Source organism: Aricia agestis, chromosome 13, assembly GCF_905147365.1.
Source record: "Aricia agestis chromosome 13, ilAriAges1.1, whole genome shotgun sequence".
Lineage (NCBI taxonomy): Eukaryota > Metazoa > Arthropoda > Insecta > Lepidoptera > Lycaenidae > Aricia > Aricia agestis.
Window position 1 is genome coordinate 3237049 of NC_056418.1, and position 15036 is coordinate 3252084.

General features: G+C 38.9%; 2 protein-coding genes across 5 annotated transcripts in view; both read left to right on the forward strand.

Annotated features, from left to right (window-relative positions):
- LOC121733422 (hemicentin-2-like) overlaps positions 1–4664 on the forward strand; it is a 174652-nt gene extending 169988 nt beyond the window's left edge. The window contains exons 11-15 of the mRNA XM_042123679.1: positions 188–388; positions 729–845; positions 1494–1527; positions 2110–2259; positions 4527–4664. Of these exons, the coding sequence (XP_041979613.1) occupies positions 188–388; positions 729–845; positions 1494–1527; positions 2110–2251 (494 nt within the window). The 3' untranslated portion in view covers positions 2252–2259; positions 4527–4664. The remainder of the gene's footprint in view (positions 1–187; positions 389–728; positions 846–1493; positions 1528–2109; positions 2260–4526) is intronic.
- A 9790-nt stretch (positions 4665–14454) lies between these two features.
- LOC121733238 (G-protein coupled receptor Mth2-like) overlaps positions 14455–15036 on the forward strand; it is a 60265-nt gene continuing 59683 nt past the window's right edge. For all 4 annotated transcript variants that reach the window (XR_006036531.1, XR_006036528.1, XM_042123435.1 and 1 more), the window contains exon 1: positions 14455–14922. Coding sequence is in view for 2 of the 4 variants with exons in the window: in XM_042123435.1 (XP_041979369.1) it covers positions 14497–14922 (426 nt within the window). In the remaining 2 variants the exon portion in view is untranslated. The remainder of the gene's footprint in view (positions 14923–15036) is intronic.

The following is a 15036-nucleotide window of genomic DNA, read 5'->3' on the forward strand; positions in this document are numbered from 1 at the left end:
AGTACATAGGATACTTTTTATCTCGGAAATATGTATGGTTCCTGCGCGATAAACAAATTCTGGCGCAACGGAGTTGGGCGTCATCTAGGTATCTATCTAATATAGCTGCGTAATGTGCGCTTGCGCAAAAGTCGTATTTTACTAGCCTCACTCTCTCACCTTTAAAGTGCGCTCCACTATCCCCCAGGTCCCCCCGAATACCCTCATTTATCTTCATCATCATACATTGAAGGTCGCTACCAAGCCCTGGAGTCAGTCAGCATCGCGGGCTGCTACCGTTACACACTCCTCGTCAGCGACGTCAGCCTGTCTGACGCGAGAGTCTACACCCTGGACGTGGAGAACGAGAGGGGCTTCTCCACGCACTCTGTGACATTGACCGTGCATGGTGAGTTGGATGTTGGATAGTTCTTATGGGATAGTATCTAAAAGGTTTATGAAATAGTTAAGAAGTTTTTTTGAGAACCCTTCATCTACATAATTTTTTACCACCGTCGGATACTCGTCTTTTAAAAAAGCTTGATTCCATCACTTTATCGGTGTTGCATGCGATTACTGATATTATTATGGCATCAAAATATTAAGTTTCTGGATCAGGTTATTTTTTGGATAGAACATTTTTAAAAATTAGTTTCATTTATTTCGTCTGACATTCTACATGATTTTCATCATTTTTATTTTCTTTTGTTTTTATTTGATGATTTACATTAACGAATTTCTTCACGCAGATAATTTTTCGCTAACAGAGACCGCTCACGTGGCGCCTCTGATCGCGGCCGCGCTGGTGCTGGCGGCGCTGCTGGTGCTCGTACTGTGCCTCATCCTGCGCTGCCGCCGCCGACGAGGTGAGTGAGATGGATAGAGAGAGAGAGGGAGATGAATATACAGAGACCGCTCACGTGGCCTCTGATCGCGGCCGCGCTGGTGCTGGCGGCGCTGCTGGTGCTCGTACTGTGCCTCATCCTGCGCTGCCGCCGCCGACGAGGTGAGTGAGATGGACAGAGAGAGAGAGGGAGATGGATATACAGAGACCGCTCACGTGGCCTCTGATCGCGGCCGCGCTGGTGCTGGCGGCGCTGCTGGTGCTCGTACTGTGCCTCATCCTGCGCTGCCGCCGCCGACGAGGTGAGTGAGATGGACAGAGAGAGAGAGGGAGATGGATATACAGAGACCGCTCACGTGGCCTCTGATCGCGGCTGCGCTGGTGCTGGCGGCACTGCTGGTGCTCGTACTGTGCCTTTAATCTTGCGCTGCCGCCGCCGACGAGGTGAGTGAGATGAACAGAGAGAGAGAGGGAGATGGATATACAGAGACCGCTAATATAATATATATAGCAATTGCTCGCTCTGACCTGAGTGATATTGTAGGAAGAAAGAAAGCGAGGGCTGATGATCGTTTAGATGCGTTAGTGGAAAGAAACAGGAACATGATACGGGACAGACAATGAAATTAATTCACTTGATGTTAATAAGATGTTTCTATTTTTGTTGCAGAAAGCGTCGAATACAAGACTGACGAATTAGATAGGTGAGTAAAACATCTTACTTTTTTAAACTTCTCCCTGAAAAGAAACGACAACGGTGTAATAATATTATGTCATCTTGCTATTACAGTATCGATCTAATTCAGAAAAAGATACTATGCTCTTGATTAAAAATTCAATTCAAATTATCCACATCCGATGAATTAGAAAATGTTTGTGATTTGACAACAATATAGTGTCGCTGCGCCCTACAAGAAATGGCGCTTCAAAATCAAATCAAAATCTAATCAAAATATTTTTTATTCGTAGGTAGTAATTTTTTTACAAAAATATTTCTGAACGTTAATACTAAGCTGCCTACCACCGGTTCGGGAAATAACCCGGCGAGAAGAACCGGTATAAGAAACTCGCATGGGCCATCTTTAACTAAAAAGATGGAAAATTACAATTTCAACATAATATATAGTGCACCAAGACTTTAAATGAATATGTCAATGGGCGCTGCTGGTAAAGAAGAACTGTCAAAAATGACGTTGTTGTATGAAAACAGCTTCAATTCCTCCATTTCTAGGCTAAAAGAATCAAATGCAATTTCACAATCATCCTCACCATCTCTCATTCACCAGCGAGAAGACAGTCCTGCCAGCGGACGCGGTATACTCGCCGCACCAGCCGCAGCCGCGGGCTCAGCCGGACCCGCGGTACTCGCCCGGCGCGCTGCAGGTGCGCCGCGCCACCGTCGTGCTGCAGCCGCCGACCACTGTGTGAAGCACGGGGTGAGGGTTACTAACCGTGTTGAGTGATATACTAATTAGGTGGAACTCATTGGCAACATATCAAATACTAAAGGATGTAACAAAACTGAGTGATAATACTTTAGGGTGTAAATAATAATAATAATAATAATATCTATGGACGCTTCACACCACGTCAGTCTGGCCCCGTGCTAAATACCTAAAGGACTTGTGTTACAGGTACCAGACAACGGAAATATATTTAATACTTTTATACTATACATATATTTAAGATTTTATTATATCATACACATATTTAATACACATCCAGACCCGGGAACATTGAAAACTTTTTGTTCCGTCGGCGGGATTCGAACCCGCGACCCCCGGCTTGAGCTACCAACGTGCTCACCACTGAGCCACAGATGTCGTCGAGTAAATGGGCCCTCTATGTAGAGTTGACTGTCAAAAGAGTTACTTTTTTTCACCTTTGTATGGAAATATTCATGACACTCGGGCGCTTGCCCATACAAATCACAAAATTTTAGCGCTGCTACTTTCACAGTTAACTCTAACACACCCTAATTATCACTTAGTTTTGTATAAATGCCGACTAATTTACAGTATTTAAGTGAATTTAAATTGGTAGGCAGTAACAAAGAAGGTTAATAAAAATAATAAAAAATAAATAGAGTAATGTGATGACAAGTTAAAATCTACATAAATAGACTATTAACGAATAAAAAATAATATGCACTATGCAGGGTGTAACAAAACTAAGTGATAATAATTAACTTAATTTAAGATGTGCAAATCTTCCTATAACTCATTATAATGGTCACAATATTATGTCCCTTATCTAGAGTTGACTGTTAAAGAGTCATTTTTTGTGATTTGTTTGGGCAAGCATCTCAGCGTCATAAGATTGCCCATTTTGTATGGGTCATGTAAAAAATGTTACTGTAAAAATGTTGTTGTGAGCTCTATATACTCATACACACCCTGAAGTATTATCACTTTGTTTTATTACACCCTGTATATATAAGAAATAACTACTTAATACATGGGCGTACCGAGGGGGGGGGCAGGGGGGGCAGCAGGACAATACAATATTTTTACAACTAAAAATTATACATTTTTTATTCTTTATAAACACCTAGCTTATGAAAAATCTGATTTGCCCCCCCCCTGGCCCAGAACCTGGGTGATTTGCCCCCCCCCCCCCTGGCACCAGAACCTGGGTAATTTGCCCCCCCCCCCCCTGGCCCAGAACCTAGGTACGCCCATGACTTAATATGAATCTTTATATTTTTCTCTAAAGAATCTGTTGCCAAATTCCCGCAATGCAAAACGAAATTTCCCGAAATCCCCGAAAAAACAAACATGAGTCATTACAGTGACAAACTAATAAGAAGCATACAGATTACAGATGCTTCTGTGAAGATCAAACAAACACGCGTTACTGACCTAGGTATGATAAATGGCGCGTTTGATTACAATTTACTACAAGTTTTTCTGAGATTTTTGTTATTTTTTAGACTTTTCAGTCTAAAATGTGGCATCAAAGAGATATTTCTCAGCTGTTCATTCTCCTCGATAGCTTGCTTTAGTTTGCAATTATGAATTGAAATCAATTATTGTCTTTCATATTCGTCCTGTAAAATATTTAAGGTTAGGCCGTAGGCCGTTAGGCCGTTAGGTTACGTAGGCTATACGTATAGGGTTCGCTATCTAATGCACACACTCAATAACAAACACAGAGAATAAATAATTATTATTTAATATCAAAGGACACAATCAATGGTCCAATTTCCATACTTTAGGCTTTTACCACATTTAATACTATTCTGTAACTTAATGCTTCATAGTTAGAACCATAATCTGTTCTGCATTCATGCCATATCTCTCCATTCTTAGGCCTTTAATCGTTTACGTAATTAAACGAACATAATCTTGATTGAAATAGTTTTTGGTTGTTGTTAGCGCACCCGTTCCACTGGGCGTTTAATTATGCTAAGTGCACCATTCGTACCAACTGTAGCGACTAACACCTTTACTTAGCATAAATTAATATTTTTAACTCTTTACTGCGTGCTGTTTCATTATTGTGTGTGACAATTTATAAATATATTTTTAGCATCATTCAATACGTTTTGTTCAGTTTTGTGTTTTGTATTATTATTTAGATATGGACACGTTTGACCACTATCACTGATTTTGAAGTTTTAAGTTAGTTGCTTGCAAATAAATAGAGTTATTTCAGGGTATAAAACTGTAAGCCTTAAATTAAAATATAACTTTTTTTACAGGCAGCCTTGTCATCGTTGCAGAGAGAAGCCAAAGAAAATGTATATGCGGTACTAGACCCGCACATACAGTATGAACTAACTATAAATAATCACGGGGAACCGCCTAAGTATTTATCCTTGTCTAAACCTCTAACGCACCAAAGAACACACGCTTTTGACCCACAAAAAATTAAAACAAACGATTTTAATAACAATTATAACAACAGACAAAACGATAATCGATTTACCAAACCAGAAAAAGTCAGACGATCTAACAGAAGTAACAGAAGCAAAAAAGTTTATAATAACAATGATGTAAAATACTACAAAGATCCGAATTTCGGAAGACATGAAACTAACGCACAACCTAGGCCAGTTCGCAGTAGTTATAATTACGGAAACAATCACTCTTACACACGAGATGTGGAAATGAGATTAGATGCAAAGAGATTGTCAAATAGAATCAAAGTAAATGACAAAGTAGAAATGCATGACGTTGATGCAATAAAAGATAAAGAAATAATTAAAGATGAGCAAGATAACGCTACAGAGGAAGATTACTTTCCCAGACCGGGGAAGGTAAGAGAAATCGCTTCGAGGTTTGACAGAAACAGTGGGAATCCAAAACCAGTGAGACCAAGGCCCGTACAAAGTTACGACCAATCGTATTTGAATCACGTGTTTCCTGATGCAGTAGAAATTTAGGCGAAGAACCTTGAGGGGTGACAGATTATAATGAACGAAGCCAAGCGAGGAATGCATTTGTCCTTGTATTGTACAATTTGCGTGAAATGGCAGAATCTAAGTGCCAGCGCGTTGAGCCTTATCTGAACGGTCAGGCAGATTGTAAGCTTCATGTGGCAGAATATAAACTCCTGCGTGGTGCAGTATAATCTTAGCTCCCTGTGGCAGATTCTATATCCTACGCGGTCTGGCAGACATGCAGCAGAACCTTAGTTCCATGTGGCAGAATCTTAACTTCTGCGCGGTGTGGCAGAACTTAATCTGCTTCGTGTGGCAGAACCTAAGCTCTGTGTGGCGGATTCTTAACTTCTGTGCGGTGTGGCAAAACCTAAGCTCCGTGTGACAGAATCTAATCTGCTTCGTGTGGAATCTACGCCCCTGTGAATCGCCTTAGTGTAGTGTACCGATCTCCTAGTGTTACGCGACAAGACGCTTCGGTGTACAATTTTGGACACTTCTTCACGCTTACGTAAGACACTGCCATATAAGTTAGGGCGTCATAGTTCAAATTTTTCAGTATAAGATTTCCCGAGTTTGAAAGGCCAAAATCGAAAAATTTTACTTCAATCATAATAAACAGACACGAAATTTTATTTGAAGTACAGTGCTCCCAAAGTGATAATGAGCATAGAAATTTTCGTAATTTTTCGGCAACGGTCGTATTTCCCGAGCGTCGGAAGACGTCGCTGCAAGCGCTATTTTAAACTTAACTTTAAGAAAAACAGCGCTTTGCAGCGACGTAGAGGTGCCTGACGTTGCTTGAGCGTTACCATGGTAACGTGAGATGGCTTCCCGGTGAGTAAGCGACAGCTGATATTTACTTCTATTTCCTTGGAACAAGGTGCAAAATGCAAGTTTCATAGACGGGTGTTTTCGTGATTACGACAATTAGCGAAGATTTCCATGCGCATTTAATTTGGGAGTACTGTATTGTGCCTCGATTCGCAGTTTGAACTTTGGTAAAGCTTTTGAGAACTCGATATAGCACCATGTGTGATGTGCGTCATTAAATGTTCTATTCTGAATGAAGAATGTAATATTTTTCGATTTTGATTATACTATTAAATATTGATAGCCTATCTACAATACTGCCTCCCATGCTACGCATTGACCATTCAATAGTTTTCATGTCCTAGCGTAAGAAATGTTTTTACTATAAAATATATCTGATTTGTAAATAATTTTATGATAAGTACTTAATGCCATTACTGTAATATATTTCCTTTACAATTTTATTTAGATATGTTAATTTTTTTTAGTGTATAGCGTCTGTAATGTTTTGTATTGTTGAATTTTAACAGTATTAAATTTTTGAATTATGATTTCTTGTTTTTATATTTTTCTTCGTTCATCCAATTATTAAACCAACCAACCAATCATCAATTTTAAGTTACCGCCAATCACCGTTGCCTTATTTTGACATTTGATGCTTATACTAGGAGACGAAGCATTAGATTTTCGTTGTAGAAACAGTACGGCACCATGGCGCCATTTCTCTCAGAAAATTGTCTGGAACGTAAATACCAGGATCACCATAAAACCAGAGATAAAACTGTAAGTATTTGGCAAGGACAAATATGTATTAGGCATATTCTATTCAGGTTGAAACAAAACAAAACGAGGTTGTATTACATGTAAGTATCTTGTGTACAGGAATTACTAATTAGTAACTTTTGTAACACAAAAAATACTCTATTAGCGCTGCTACTTTTACAGTGAACTCTATTTATGGGACACACATACACATTCTAAAGTATTGTGACTTGTTTTATTTCAACTTGTTTATCTATGTACTAGAAAGTCGATCGAATCCTTAGAAATAAACTATATTGGGATTACTTTTTGTTATATTATGTTTAATTCGTCTGTTCAAGGGTGAATAAGTGAGAGACAGACAGACACTCTCTTGCTCTTTTTATACAAGTATACAGTGTGTATTATTCTGAATTAAATAATGGAATATTAACAATCATGTAGACGATGAACAGACATTCATGGCCACTTGAAAGTTTTGTACAAGTTATTTAAAACTTTCTGATGCAATAAGTTGTCCGGACATTGAGCAATGAACATGACGCACACTTACAATTTTCAATCGCCTCCGTGGCTTTAGACTAGGTACGTGGTCGTGGGTTCAATACCGCGTTTAAAAAAAAAATGTTCTTATAAAGTTAAAGTAGGGCAATATGTAAAAGTCCTGACTCCTGCCCAGTGCCGTAAATAGCCCTTTTCGCGCCCTGTGCTAGTGCGCCTTGTTTTTTTTTAGATAAGTAAGTATTATAGGTACTCAGAGCAATTATGCTATGTATCTATAGGCCTATTTTATTTCATTCAGGGTGATTAAATAAAACATGGTGTTTTCCAAAAAAAAATTTTGGAAAAAATATATTTTTTTACAGAACTGATATGGGCAAAAAAGCAGGCGAGCCGTCTGATATCAAGTAGGCCTTTCGCCTGTTATATGCCTGTTATATACACTACACACTGTGCAGCACTAGGGGCGCAGTGGGAACTTATCGGGAGCAAAACGAAAAAATAATAGTGTTCGCATACATGTGGGCACTATAAAATAACTCCAGGATCCTGAATTTTTTAATAAAACCTGATCAGCTACACAGAACCCTCGTTCGTCGAAAACGGTATGGGAGGCACTACTTAGGCCAGCAGTCAGCACAGCCACAGGCAGAAAAAAAAGTCAAACTTATCCTGTCTAGCCCCACCCATAACTTCAAACGAAATTAACATAAAAAACCATTCGCCTATACCAATTAGTGAAAACTAGTGAACTACATCAATTGCCGTGGCACGTCACGGGGGACATGAAATTCGTCACGTCACCGAACCCATGCTATTTTGTTTCTACCTACTTAATTACAGTGCCTTTTATCAATAAACACATTTCAAATTGATTAATTAATAATATCTATTTATCTATGGTCGCTTCACATCACGTCAGTCTGGCCCCGTAGTACCTGAAGGACTTGTGTTACAGGTACCACGGACAACGGAAATATATTTAATACTTTTTATACTATACACAATATATTTAAGAATTTCATTAAGTATATGATATACACATCCATGACCCAGGAACTTTGAAAACTTTTTTGTTCCGGCGGCGGGCGGCGTCGAACGCGCGACCCCCGGCTTGAGCTGCCAACGCGCTCACTACTGAGCCACAGAGGTCGTCATAATTGATTATTCCATATTTATATTATTAACTAGCTCAGGTAGTGATAGAATAGTATGTATGTCTGTTGCCTCTACCCTGAGCAGTACTTGATAGAATCCAAAATAATCATCATATCTCAATTAAAAATATTATAAAATCAATAATAATCTTATATCTTTACGAGCAATTCTTGTACTTATACAAGAATTGCTCGTTTGCTCAGGGTAGAGACAACTAGAGACAACAAAATTTATTTCGTCTTTCAGAGCTGCTACTTTCACAGTATATATAACGTACGAACGTACTATAATCTTTATCACGTAAACATGTGAGGTTAGGTACCGGTAAATTAATTAATTCTATGAATAAAACATTATAAGGATAACATGTTAAAAGTTTAATAAGATGTAAGTACATAAAAATAATTTTTGATTCATAAAATTCCAAGAGTTTTTTATTGACTAATGTGAATAATTGAACTGGTGCCAATATAATATAACATAATATACATTATACATACCTCTACAACAATAAGTAGCTGACCAAACAAACGTTGTTTTACAATTTACGTTATTTTGAGTAGAATTTATGAATGATAAATACGCCTATTCCCAGTCCAACCGTAACCCGATGGAAATTTCAACAAAATTGCTCCAGCCGTTTCACAGGAGTTTGGCAACAAACTATAATAATTTTATTACACTTTTAGATCTTTATCTAGACCGGATAGAAAATATGAATACTTTTATAAGTATTCATATCTTCTTAACTTCTTCTTTGCTGTGTGGTTTATATAAACCACACAGCAAAGAAGAACGATTAACGACTGCAGTCACCCTCCTACTATCAGTAATACCACAGCTGGCAGCATATCGCTATTCATTGTTTGTCTGCATGTGACTTTTCCAATACGCCACACAAAGACAGGCAGACTCTTTATATAAATAGCTGACGCTGTGATGTTCCTTGTAGTAAGAACGGCATTTAAATATTGTACTGTCGTTCCTGCACCAGCTGATCTCTTGTCATTCGTGTCGGTACTCGGTAGTTATTCCTATTGGGTTACGACTTACGAGATTATATAGATAATTATAAAGGAGCAAGAGTAAGGGCGAAGCCAAACGAGCGTAATTTTGTGAGTCGCAGAATTTCTGCCGCGTAAATATCTTTTCATACAAATCATGACTCACAAAATTACGCTCGTGTGGAATGTGGATCAAACAAGACTTTTGTATGAAACTGAATGCAGCAGAATTTCTGCCAGCAGAAATTCTGCGACTCACAACTCTTGTGAGTTGTGAGTGGCAGAATTAACCTATTTGGACCCAAAAGCAGACTACAATGAAAATATTTATTTTTTCTTTATTAATCTAATGATAGGGTTCTTACAAAGTGAAAACATCAAAAATATATTTTTTAATAAGATGGCAAGTATTAAAAAAAACACTGTCCTTGTATAGGGACAATGGGCACATGTGTGGTAGTTTTCGAAACAATTATTGTATTCGATATACCATGTATTTATGCATTTTTGCACTGTAGTCGTATTTTTTTAATGAATAATGACACATTATAATTGGTTTGGCAGTCTGTGCCGAAAGTATCTCAACTCCATCTGCTGCAAATCCTGGAACAGCCTATGATGATTTTCGTCTTCCATTTCCAATTGTTCGACGGAATTGCAGCTGATAAAATTTTTCTTCATGTGTCAAAAAATGCAGATGCCAGGCATTAGCAATGGACAAGTCAAGCATGTGGGTGAATAGCACCCACCACCATTTATTGTCCCTAATCGCCGATCTACATATTATATACTGCGATAGATTGATCCGCCTGATCTACACCACCCATACTTATAATTTTGAAATAGATGTGGGATGTCCATGTGTACTATTTCTTTTGCGCAGCATCCCATCTCTTAACTTTTCCCAAGGGATGAGCCGTGTCGAAATTGCTGTCCATAGTGCATACGCTGTTATCAAGCCAACTAACGAACAAATGCTCATCATCGCTGCTATCCCAATCCTCATTATTCTGAGAAGCGAAAACTTCTAATCTACCAGGTATATCTCGCAACGGTATGTTATGTTGTATGTCATCTTCGTCAAACTCCTCTTCGTCCGTTAGAATACTTGGGTCTGGAGGAATAGCTACCAATTCATAGCTCGTGTCTAGGTCATCCTTCTTCATTCAATATGTTTTCTAGTGCTTCTGCAAGCCCTTCATAGTCAGAAATTGCATGAAATGTTATTTTAGCCATTATAGATTCGATAAAGATTCTGAAAAATAATACAAAATACTTACAACTTTATTATAAAATTATCACTAATGTGCCCACTGTCCCTATACAGGGACACTAGAACAAAATATAACTTGTCATACACAACACTGAAATATAAACACTTATTATCACTTATTACTCTAATAGACAGTATAAGAAAGTAATATTCCTAAAATAATCTTAAAATTTCTCATAGCAACATAAAATAAAATACCTTACTTTGTGACGATAATTTGCATTTTGACTTCAGTTATTTTGTACTTCATTTATATAATTTTTTATTACAATTTCACCAAAATTTAAAATAAGAAAAACACCACACACTTCTCAGCTATGAAATGTGAATGCAATTAAAAAATATGTGTAACACAACAAAAATTTTTGGTAGTTTGGTAACAACTGTCCCTGTACAGGGACAGCGGATCCAAATGGGTTAAGAAAGAAATTACGCTCGTTTGGCTTCACCCTAAAGAGAGTCAAGTGCTGGTGTGAACTGCGCACACACTTGGGCGCTATAAAATCACTCCACTGCCGTCACCAAACCGGTGCGGGATGTATTTTTAAATAACTCTGGAACGAACTGACACTAGTAGTATTTCCAGACTAATTCAACCTGCAAACCTTCAAGAAAAGAGCTGCAACGCACCTGCAGCTCTTCTAATGTTGCGAGTGTCCATGGGCGACGGTACCTTCCCAACAGGTGACTCGTTTGCTCGTTTACTCCTTAATATTATTTAAAAACTATACATAATTGCGGTACTATCATCGACGACACAAAAACACGGCCACATTGAATCATCAGCTGATTATTTCTGAATCACTTCTATAGCGTCCCTGACCTCCAGACGTGTATTTCTGTCGCTATAATCTTCCTCAATAGACCCGAAGGTAACCCGTAAATCGTAAATACTTCGTTACTATTGCCTAGAAATAAAACGATTAATCGAAATCGTCGAAATTGTCGATAATCGATATACAGTGTGTAATAAAAATAAGTGATAATACTTTAGGGTGTGTACGTGTTCCTTGTAGAGAGTTTACTGTGAAAGTAGCAGGGCTGGAAAACAATTTTTTTTTCACTTTTGTATAGGCAAGGGCCCGAGGGTCACGAGTTTCCCCATACAAAAGTGAAAAATGTTTGGTCTTTTAGCGCTGCTACTTTCACAATGAACTCTCTACAAGGAACATGTACACACCCTAAAGTATTATCACTTATTTTTGTTACACCCTGTATTCGAAGTTATGACTATAATATGTTGCATAGAGCTGCAGTGCTGCGGAGCAGCTTTTTGTGTTCAAGGTACAACAGCTAGAAAAATGAAAATTTTTGGAGGTACACCACAAATAATCAGCGTGTACGGGGGTGCTCTGTTCCTAATTCCCATTCCTTTCGTCGATCGTCCTGACAAGTTCTTATAAACTAGGTATATGTAGGTAAAATGGCATTTTTGTGGCATACCAACTTCTGTCTACGGTACACCAGTTTGCCGCGGCATATCTTTTGTAGAGCACTGGCATAGAGCACTATAATTGTAGTGTACTATTGTTTGTTACAGTACACTTAATAATTAATTGAATAATACTCTGTGCACCGCCTCCGTGGTCTAGTGGTTAGAGCGTCGCTCTCGACTCCGGAGGTCGTGGGTTCGAATCCTGCGTTGGAAACATGTTATTTCCAAGTTTGGTTAGGACAATGCAGGCTGATCACCTGATTGTCTGACAAGTAAGATGATCCATGCGTCGGATGGGCATGTAAAAAGTCGGTCCTGCGCCTGATCTCTCGCCAGTCGTGTCGGTCGTCCGTCCCACTGGGTTATGAGAGTAAAGGAATAGAGAGTGCTCTTGTGTACTGCGCACACACTTAGGCACTATAAAATTACTCCTGCGTACCTGGTCTGGTTTCAATGAAACCGGCCACCGTCACCGAAACCGGTGTGGGGAGTATTAGTATTATTATTACTCTGTACCTTTGGTCCTCCTTTTCCTTCGTTTATCTGGTCCAGTAGTTTAGAGCATGCCTCTGATCATCTGGTCGTGGATTCGATTCCCGCTTTGGATATCTGACCAAATTTTGGTTGGGACAATGTAGACTGATGCGTGATTGTCAATTTATAATTTGTAGCGAATAAGTTACGTACAAGTTATGTTATTGTAAATAATAATATGTAATATATTTTAATATCACAATAAATAAACTACAGCAAAATCATGAAGGAAACCCCAATCAAGCAAAGATTATACCTAAGTATATTAATTACTTTAAGGTTACAAATTTCCTTATTCCTCTATGCTATTACAGTACATTTAATCGACCTCCAATGGATATGTAGGTTTACGAGGCTTTCAATTAATAACAATTTTGTCTCTCACTTATATTAAGTTGTCTTTACCGCTTTCCAAAAATAATGATTCTTTGTTGCAGAATTACAAATTCGAATTGCGCTTTTACAGCTGTACGCAATAGAAAGAACCAGGACCCGTACTACAAAACCGTTTTGAGACTCAAACAATCGAATGAGAAAACCGCGTCCTGCTCTAACAAACGTGAAACGACGTTGTTAGAGAAGGACGCGGCATTTTCGTTCGATTGTTTGAGTCTCAAAACGGTTTCGTGGTGGGCCTCCTGGATCCTCCAGTAGGCGGATGAGAGAGGAAAATAAGCTCTAGTCTCTAAGCTATACGAACGTGATTTTACTATATTGACGTGGGAGAGCCATCTTCGGTACGAATGGGCCGGCTCGACTGGAGAAATACCACGGGCTCACAGAAAATCGGCATGAAATAGCGCTTGCGCTGTGTTTCGCCGAGTGAGTGAGTTTACCGGAGGCCCAATCCCCTATCCTTTTCCCTTCCCTACCCTCTCCTATTTCCTTCCCTACCCTTTCCTATTTTCTTCCCTACCCTCCCCTATTCCCTCACGCACCTACAGCTCTTCTGATGCTGCGAGGGTCCATGGGCGACGGAAGTTGCTTTCCATCAGGTGACCTGTTTGCTCGTTTGCCCCCTACTTAAAAAAAACGAACAATCAACTTATATCAATCTCTATAACTTCCGCACTCAGAGACAAATAATAATGACATAAGAGACTGACTAAAAGTCTACAGTCTGCAGGGGGCAGACTGTAGACTTTTAGTCAGCCGATAGTCTATCGAAAGCTTAATCAGTACGAAGATGTATTATGGTGTGCATACTAAACGATTTGTAGCGGCCGATAATAATGTATGATGAAACCGATGAAACGCCAATTTGGTCAAACTATCGGCCGACATAAGCTCCATATATTCTGTCAAACGCTTCATTAAATTGAAAATGCCTTTTAAACTTGAATGGACTACAAAAAACTTTAAACTTATGCAGGTAAATGACCGCAGTATATGACGTGAAACATGACCAGATAAAAAATTGGGGTCTCTATTAACTCTATACTTTTTTAGAGTTTAGACTGTTACACACTTCTTTAAAGAGGATTCCGCTACCAAAAAAGTTTGAGAACCGCTGGTGGTATAGTTCAGCAATCAACGCTGTAAAACAATTATAAATCTAATTATTTTCAGCTTGAGGTAGAGTTTAGTCGCGTAGTAACTACACATTTTATACCATAGCTACGTGTTCTAAATTAAGGTCCAAAACATAAACCGGTTCGTTTCAATCATTGCATTATCGTTAATTTGCCGGCATCGGAAGGCTTAATCACTCTTCGAAACGGGCAATGTTTGCAAACGCCAGTCCGTCGCGAATTACAGTGGCGCGAAAACGTGCGCTAAAAACTCCGCGTTCTATTTTCAAACGTAAACATGATTTTTTTATTTTTAATCTGTCACTTATTTTATGTTAGTGGCCAGCTATGCGATACTAAAGATAGTCTCGATCTGACTGGTATGCAGTCTTTTCGCGACGGCAGCATAGTAAAGGACGGAATTCGATTCCCACCCCAGTATATCTTCACGAAAGAAGTCGGTGGTGAGAACAGAACTTTCGGTTGTGTTTGCGAAATCAAAACCTGCTTTAGAAAATGTTGCCCGCAGGGTACCGTGTTTTCAAGAAAAGACAAAGAGTGTATAGTTGTGCGCGATTTGTTGGAGGAGCAGGGGTTCAATATATCGTTTTTGAATTCGTACCAGAGGACTGTTAGTTTGGACAGTGATGACATAGCTCTACTCTTTGGTTTGCCCTGCGACGGCGATGTCTACATAGAGACGCTGAACTGGTACCTGCAAGAGGTAAGGTTACTTGTGTTATGGTTTCAGATACATCTCTATTCCACCAGTATCGTCTGCCAATTAAAAAAAAACAAAAAACAACTGTCAAATTTATAATACAGAGCTGACAGCAAA